This window comes from Alexandromys fortis, unplaced genomic scaffold (assembly GCF_014885135.2).
Source record: "Alexandromys fortis isolate MF-2015 unplaced genomic scaffold, M_Fortis_MF-2015_v1.1 scaffold_3, whole genome shotgun sequence".
Classification (NCBI taxonomy): domain Eukaryota; kingdom Metazoa; phylum Chordata; class Mammalia; order Rodentia; family Cricetidae; genus Alexandromys; species Alexandromys fortis.
Genome location: NW_026067909.1, coordinates 28,254,100 through 28,262,928, shown reverse-complemented (window position 1 = coordinate 28,262,928; position 8,829 = coordinate 28,254,100). Strand labels below are relative to the sequence as shown.

The 8,829-nt window shown below is 50.0% G+C and overlaps 1 protein-coding gene across 1 annotated transcript; it reads left to right on the top strand.

Moving 5' to 3' along the window:
• Proz (protein Z, vitamin K dependent plasma glycoprotein) lies at positions 1-8,756 on the top strand. Its single transcript, XM_050137468.1, has 8 exons — positions 1-143; positions 1,806-1,969; positions 2,948-2,972; positions 3,589-3,702; positions 5,238-5,369; positions 5,728-5,801; positions 6,128-6,245; positions 7,045-8,756. The coding sequence occupies exons 1-8, from the start codon at positions 62-64 to the stop codon at positions 7,533-7,535; spliced, it is 1,200 nt and encodes a 399-aa protein (XP_049993425.1). The 5' UTR covers positions 1-61; the 3' UTR covers positions 7,536-8,756.
• The last annotated feature ends 73 nt before the right edge of the window (positions 8,757-8,829 follow it).

Sequence of the window (8,829 nt, the reverse complement as noted above, 5' to 3'; positions counted from 1 at the left end):
CTCTGGACTTTGACTGTTTGCAGACTTTGCCCTGCCTGAGCCAGCCGGGCTCTGGGTCAGCATGGCTGGCTGTGTCTCGCTGCTCCGGGGCCTCATTCTCGCCTTCCTCCTTACCCTTGTCCTGCACCAGGTGGAGCTTTCAGGTAGGTGCTTGCTGTTCCATTCTTTGAAGAAACAGTTTCTTTAAGCTGGGGTCTCATTCTGTAGCCCAACCTGGTCTGAAACTCACAATGTAGTTCAGGCTAGCTTCAGCTCTTGGCAATCCTCCTGCCTCAGTCTCCCAAGCGCTAGGACTACAGGAATGAACCACCAGATCTAGCCGTCTCATCCTTGGTCCGGCCCCAATTGTTCTGTAGATGATACTGTCTTTATGGGTCCTAAAGGACAAGCCACTCCCTCCTGAAAGTCAGTATGGATCTCATTGCCCTGCGGTAAGAGCTGCTGAAGGTGACAGGGACCTATTGGGCAAGGACAGCCTAAGTCATGCAGGCCAAGACAAGGCTGGGCACCCCTTAGCCATAGCTGGGTTGCAGCTTGACCATCTAGATGTCGGGGGTTCTTGTTCTGTGCTGAAAGACTGCCAGGAACAGCTAGCCTAAGCCTTGATCCGCATTGCTCTTTCCACCCTGGAGCATCTAAGCCTTCCATCCCAGCCTCTGTGAGTCTCTTCTGGGTCCTCTGTCTGTCTATGTCCTCCTTTCCCCCGCATCAGCTCAGGCGTGATTCCAGGCCACTAGCCTTTACTCTCTCTGACTTCTGCACCCCCTCCTTCCACACCTAACAGTCCTCATCACCAGCCTCTTCACGTTTGCTCAATACCAACTCCTGTGAGGGTGGCGCCCACATGGGAAAGTCCTGCCTGCTGGCTCTCAGCACTGGCCTGAGCCCTGAAGCAGGACCAAAGTTCTCAAAAAAATTCCTGACTGTCGTCAGTTTGAGCCTGCTGAGTTTTGTGATCCAAATGTGCCACAATGGGGTCCATTTTAGCCAAATGAGGCTTCTTGGCACCTTATATACTGGTGTGGGAAAAAAATAACCAGCAGCTTGCACGCTTGCCCTCGTCCTGTAGACAGGGCTGTGAGCTGAGTGCTCCTGGTGAGCAGGGCTGTGTCCCTAAGCCCTGTGGTGGCATCACTGTCCCTGGGATGGACATAGCCATCCTGCCACCTTAACACCCAACTGTGTGCATCTCAGGGTATCTCTGAGGAAACTGTCCTCTCATCCGACCACTTCCCAAGGCGTCCAAGGTGCTCAGTGGTGCTCAGAACCCAGTACTGTCCTGTGATTGTGCAGGAAGGAAAACTATGTAGGTCTGAGCGCTGTTTGAGTGAGCTCACCTGAGCACCCCCTCCCTCATGCTGTCTGTCTCCGTTGCCTGCTCAGGACTCCTTCCTGCCATGGAGAAGTTGCTCAGTAACCCTGGCATTCCTGTATTTACATAGGACACTCTCTGATGTGTCTGTCCACAGGTGTTGCATTTTTGCAACATACCAGGATAGATCATGTCGAAGCAAATGGTGATAGGCCTGTCCCGTGTCCTCCTGCTTCTGCGTGGACACTCACCTGTTGCTGCTGATTGAGCGTAGCCTCTCTGGGCCTGGATGCTCCGCCCACAAAATGCCAGCGTGTCTGCCTAACTCATAAGGGCCATGCGCTCACCCAACAAGAAGAAAGTACATGTCCATCATAGGACAAACCCTGAGGACCGGCACAGCCCAGGCCCTGTGAACAGTGGCAAATCGCAGGCGCCGGCTGAGGCACCGTGTGAGACGGGGCTCCCGCTCACTTTGCGCATCCCTCTGCAGTGTTTCTTCCAGCCTCGGAGGCAAACAAAGTTCTGGTGAGATGGAGACGGTCCGGTTCTTATCTTCTGGAAGAACTCTTCGAGGGCAACTTGGAAAAGGAATGCTACGAGGAAATCTGCAATTATGAGGAAGCGAGAGAAGTATTTGAAGATGACTGTACCACTGTACGTGAGCCCCGTGAGCCCCGTGAGCCCCGTGAGCCCCGTGAGCCCCCAGGTGCACGCGCGTGCTAACTGTTCAGGCCCAACTGTATCAGCAAGCAGGCTTAATTAGCCCATTTCCTTGTGGTGAGGTTGGTACGAGCCTGACTTCACAGACGAGAAGTCCGACTTAGAGGTGGGAACAAACTGGCGTCAGCAGCAGGTGGAGATCACACTCTAGACTCCTCCTAGTTGGGCTACCTAGCTGGGGAGACCTGCCCATCACACCACAACCAAATCGCCAGACTCCACTGTTTGCACATGTTGGGAAAATCTGGGAGAGAGGGAGAGAGAAAGAAAGAGAGACAGACAGAGACACACATGCATGCCCGTGCATACACACTGTAAGAAAATTTCCTGTGATCCCTACTCTGGATTAGGTAAATCCTTTTCTTACAGCTGTATACACTCTAACAATCAGGTAAGCATTCGGCATGTTTATCAAAAGGCAGGAAGAGGGAGCCAAAACTTAAGGAGCAGTGGCTATTTTCGTGCGGGAGGGACAGAGCGATGGTGACGTCATCCACACAGCATTAGGAAGTTCGAGTATGGTTTGGGGAGACCCCACAAATAGCTCATTTGGGTATCTCACTCCAGCCTCCCCCACGAACATTTACAATTATAACAGTGTACTTCTAAAAGAAAAAAAAATGGGGATTTCAGACCATCGCCAGGCACCTCTGTAGAGTGAGGTGGAGAGCAGCTGGGAAGAAGCCCTGTAGCTTTGAGCGCTCAAACACAACCTCCTCCCTTCCCAGGAGACATGTTAAGTGACCTGGTGCAGAATATGCCACTCCTGTTCAGTGTGAACAGGCTGTAAAATCATGCACAGAAATTCCACATCCTCCGAATGACTGAGTACAGCCTATGTTTTCTTAGCCCTGAGTCCATCCATGGGAGACTGAATACAGAAATTAACACTCTTACTATTTGCCTTGGCAGGAAAGATTCTGGAAACAGTACTGGGGTAAGTGTTTTCTCAGCTCTCTGGCCTGGTCGAGACTCAGGACAGTCTTCAATGGGGCCCATGGAGTCACGCTCTAACCCTCCTGTGTCCTGGTGTCTGCCCAGGGAGGGGATTCGTCTCAAGGATCCCACTAGCAGGACCACAAGGAGGCCTCTGGTTTCATTGTGCTGATGTCTGGGTGTTCCTAGGCAGTTGAGGCTCAGGCAAAAGACAGGAGCCCTCCCCCACCTCACAACTCATCCTACTCCTGGGAAGGGGCATGCTGTAGGCCAGGAGATGGATCAGATTTGAGAGAACTGTGGCGGTTACCCAGATGTTTGTCCTGGGGTCTGCTGTGTAGGCTATCCTCAGGAGGAGCACAGGGTGGGTGTCGGCAGAAAGAGATGCACAAGTGAAGACCACGTGCTGGGTGGGAGCAAGGACACACTCTGAAATGAGTAGAAGGTCCTGGGGTGCACGATGGTGATGGTGAGAACTTGGGGGTCGGGGGCACGTGGCAACCAGTGGAGAGCAAGCACCTGGAACTTGGCCTCCTCTTCTCTGATACAGCAAGCTTAGGATGGGCCTGGCTCAAGGAGTCCACAGCGCAGTCTCAGAGGCCCTTCTGCTTCCGTAGGTGGTTCTCCATGTATCTCCCAGCCCTGCCTCAACAACGGGACATGCAAGGACCACATCCGCAATTATAGCTGCACATGTTCTCCTGGCTATGAGGGCAGGAACTGCGCAATGGGTAAGAGGCACCATCCACGCCCAGTCCATGGTGGGGCTTGCTGAGAGACAGAGCAGCTTGCTCATGCAGAAAAATGCAGGGGCATTACGTTTGTAGCTCAATAAATAAAGCTTGCCTGAAGATTAGGGAGTAAAACAGCCCCACTGGTCAGCCTTATAGATCGGACAGTGGTAACACACACCTTTAATCCCAGTAGCCACACTAGTTGCCACAGAAACCGGGTGGTGCATGCCTTAAATCCAGGGGTGCATGTCTAATCCCAGAACTAGAGAGGAATATAAAATGGGAGGAGACAGGTCTCAGTCTCTATCTGAGATTCCTGGAGGCAGGATCGCCATTTTGGACTGAGGTAGAGGTAAGAACCAATGGCTGGCTGTTTGGCTTTTCAGACCTTCAGGTTGAACCCCAATTTCTCTCTCTCTCTCTCTCTCTGAGTTCTTATTAATTATGCTTTAGAGAAGGGTGCCCTGGGGACTCATCCCAGGAAACTCTTTGGTTCCCCTCTTCTACCCCACCCTAGAATCATGCCACAGGTGCTGGCTGCATTCTGTGACCCACTACCCGGCCCCTTGCCCTCTTGAAATTTTCATAGCATAGTGTCTCCTTTTTCTCCCCTTTCCCAATCATCCACCTCCCAATCCATAATCTGCACACAAGTTGGAAGAGGTGCACACAGATGTGTCTGACTGACATGCCAGTTGGGGATACTCTAGAGAGAGAAAAGGCAAAGCTTCAAAAGCAAATAGGCCCCTCCCCCTTTTCACCTATAGGATTTGAACATAGGGTCTCAATAAATTCCCCAGACTGTCCTTGAACTTGCTAAGCATGGGGCAAGAGAGGTAGCTCAGAGGTTAAGAGGATGGGCTGCTCTTCCAGGTTTGATCCAGCATCCACAGGGCAGCTCACAACCTTCTATAACTCCAGTCCCAGGGGGATCTAGCACCCCCTCTGGCCTCTGTGGGCACTGCACTCATATGATACACAGACAGGGGCAAAACACCCCTCTACATAAAAAATAAAAAAAAAAAATAAAGGAACTTGCTGTACAGTCCAGACAGGCCTTGAACTTACGATCCTCCCAACTCGGACTTCAGAGTAGCTATGATAGGCAGACCTGTACCACCAGAACTGTCCTTAAATACCCATGCAAATGACCTCATAGGGCCAAGGGGATGAATTCCTGGTAATTGTCAACTACTGAAACAAACGCATGTACCTTTTTCTGTGTCTCTGCCGCCCAGAACCAGCTCTCTGCGAGAAAGTTTCTTTAGCCCAGATCTTTGCTCTCAGTTCCAGAGTCCTATATTTAGTAAGATGTCCCCGTGGACATACCTGGGACACTTGAATGTGGGAAGCTTCACATGAAAACTGGCAAGCTAGGGTGGGGAATGTGGATGCAGCTCCAAGCTTTTATTTTCTTTATACGTGTAACATACAAGCAACACTAGGACTGGCAAGCCAGACCCATGCACAAGACAATGACGTTGGCTGTTCCCTATCGGCATGGCTGGTTTTAGCTTTTTCTTCCTTCTCAGCTACCAACGAATGTCACCTCGAGAGGACGGATGGGTGCCAGCACTTCTGCCGTCCAGGGGAGTCATCCTACCTGTGCAGCTGTGCGAAGGGCTACAAGCTGGGCAAGGACCACAAGTCATGCAGTCCCAATGGTGAGTTCTCCCGGAGGTAGGCCGTCCTGCCTCCATGCCCCCTTCCTTCTGCCACCATGCTTACGGGGTGGAGTGTTGCTGTTCATGGGATGTCATTGCTGACTCGGGGTTCTTGCCTCCACATTAGAGTAACCCCAGTGTCGGAAGTGCTTTGTGTCAGGAGGCCCATTACCCTATTATCCAAACTGCCCCCCAAATAAGCCTGGGTGCAGGCAGTTCAGCTTCACCTTGCTCCCCATGACTGCCAATGACCTCAAGTCTACCAGCATTCAGATGAGATTCCGGCTAGCACCACTGTAGACCCCACATCCGCCTGGAAACCACTGATTTTCTTCTCATGTTGCCACCACGGATGAAGACAAGTGTGCTTGTGGGACCCTGACTTCCGAAGACATCAGAGGCTACCAAAGTCCTCCTGGCTTCCCGTGGCAGGTAACAGCATCTGGTAACAGCTTCTGTTTTGTTACGAACTTCATCCGTTATTTCCATGTTTTTGCCAAAAACGGATGACCCTGGAGGCCATTGTTTCAAACAAACAAATTGTGTCTGTTTCCCTTGTCCCAGGGGGAGGGAAAATCTGATAGCCATTACTCGTCCTTGGCCAAAAGGGCCTCTGTATCTTCCTGAGGTGACAGAGTGCTGGTAGCTGTGGAAGAGGCAGTGGGGTGTGGACACTGACTGTCCCTGGTGCCCAGATGGCCACTCAGACTTACTGTTCCCTATCTGACACTGGCTAACAGTCATTTTCTTTTTTTAAGGTCAAGTTAACAGACTCCAAAGGAATGGACTTCTGTGCCGGTGTTTTAATACAGGAAGACTTTGTGCTGACAACAGCAAAGTGTTCATTACTCCACAGCAATATAAGCGTAAAAGCAAGTAAGTATTTCTTTCATGAATTTTCTAAGATGTCATTATAAATAAAAGGAATAAACCAACAGAAACAAAAAAGGGGGAATTTTTCAACTAGAAATTTTGTTTCTAAAGCAAGGCACGAAATAGCATCAGTAAAACCGAGGCGGTCATAAAATCACGTGCATATACAGAACAAGACACGTCCAGTTAGAATGTGGACACGGCATGCCAGTGCTAAGTGGCACAGGACAAATCTCAGCAGTAGAGCAACCACCTGGACACAGAGGCCTGGCCGAGGGCCAGAGGAGCTGGGTTCAAATCCCTCCTCCCCACGATCTTGGGCTGCTACCCTATCTCATCTCAGGATGTATCCTTAGCCTCATTTTCCATCCCTAAAACCTGGACAGTCCTTTCTCCCCGCTGGAATGTTCCTATCATCAGCTCTGAGATGCTCGACGGCAAGTGTGAGCCTGGAAGTGAGCGTGTCTCACTCTTTATCCTTAAATACTTGTGTGAACTCATCCTGAAAGAGCTAAGTGCCTGAGAGGTCCCGAGCAGCCATGTTCAGACTGGCCTGGAGACGTTCCTTTTACCGCTGCCTGTTTACTAACCATAGTTGTACTTAACTCCAGAATAAAACCTTGCCTTTTTCAGAGGTCAGTGTGAGGAAGCCATGGCCCATTCTGTGGTCTGTATTCAAGTCCTGGAAGAACACTGCCTCTGCCCCTCAGGGTTTCACTGGGAAATCCACAGTTTCTGGAAGCTAACTATCTCGCCCATGAAAACAAAGCTTTCTAAGTCGGTTGTTTGCTCATGATCTCAGGTGCTGGCCAGAGGATTGGGGTCAGGAGCACTCACGTGCACATGCGTTACGATGAAGAGTCTGGGGAGAACGACCTCTCCCTGCTGGAGCTGGAGGAGCCCTTGCAGTGTCCCAGCTCTGGGCTCCCTGTCTGCATCCCAGAGAGGGACTTTGCCGAGCATGTCCTCATCCCTGGAACAGACGGTCTCCTTAGCGGCTGGACGCTCAATGGCACAGGCCTGGGTACCACGCAGACGATGCTTCCAGTCACACACGCGGATGGGGAGGAATGTGAACAGACCCTGAACGTGACAGTCACAACGAGAACAAGCTGTGAGAAGGGCAGTGTGGTGACCGGGGCTTGGGCGGAGGGGAGCGTAGTGACCCGAGAACACAAGGGGACCTGGTTCCTCACAGGGATCCTGAGTTCACCACCCCCACCGGAGCAGTCGCACGTGCTCCTCACCACAGTCCCAAGATACTCAATGTGGTTTAAACAGATCATGAAGTGACTGAAATCCAACAACATGGCTGCAGGATGGTCAGATCCTGCCACAGTCACCACTGGAAGATGGTGTCGATGATGTCGCTTCCCTTGGAACTTTGAAACTTTCTTTATTCTTGAGAATTTCATATGCACATGCAATGAAATATGACCACATCCATGCCCCATTTCCCTCCTGCTCGTCTTATATTCCCCTCAACATGTCCCTCCTGAAGAGTCCAAGAATAAGAAAATAAAAATATAGATTCCAAAAATAATAATGTATAAATAAAGAAATATAAAGTTATAAGTCTAGGGGAATGAGAACAGACTGTCAGCAGATTTCTCAGTAGATCAAGGGTCAGTCATTCACAGTGAGCTATTTTCTCAGACACTTAAGCCTCCATCAGCCTAGGTCATTTTTCAGCTGGCTCTTCTATTTACAAGGCCAGAGCTCCTCTCTGCAAACTGAGAGTAGTGTCCTGGCCATCCTTGATGAATGACAGATATTAACCGAGTTAACCTCTAGGAGACAGAGATACGTGACGTCTGGGTTAGGCATTGTCTCTGTTATGGGAAACTGGCACCATCAAAGGGGAGGCACGGGGCTTCAGTACACACTGCCTGGAGGAACCAGGAGAGACAGTGACCATGGTTTAAACACCTTGTTTGACTAATGAGCTCTGCGAATGGAGGCTGTAAAATATGGCAGTCTGTATCTGAGCTTTACCTTGAGGTAGTGTGAAGAACTTTCTGCTATCCTCTAAGTTCCTAGCCTAAGAACCAATTAATTCTAATTTATTAACCTTCTGATATTACTAGCAGTCCCTTTTCTGACTAGTTGCTAAAGACACCTGTTTTCTTGCAATTAGTGACTTTTGCTGTAATCTACTCTGAAACATTCATGATAGCTGCCTAGTTACCTGTACCCATTGACGTCAGAACTCACTCCCCTCCTTCAGGCCTCCATTGACTGACCCACACTGACCGGGTCGGGGCAAGATCATAAAAATTCCTTTTTTCAGACCTAATGCTTGGTGCCCTAACTATAAAAGGTGGGTTCAGAAACTAGCCTTTTGCCACAGCCTAACAAATACCATCTCTGGCTGTGGTCTCAGCTAGCTGATAAGCTTCTGTGCCCCGTGGTGTTTTTTACTTTTTATTATTATTATTTTTTTTATTTTTAAGTTTGCTTCTGGTTTTCCTAGGACCTGGTTTCTGGAATAAAGTTTGCTTCTGGTTTATTAGACTTGGTGGTGTTCTCATCTCTGTGCAACACCTCCCACGTGTCTTTTTTTGATAACCCAGTAAGTTCCGTGAGG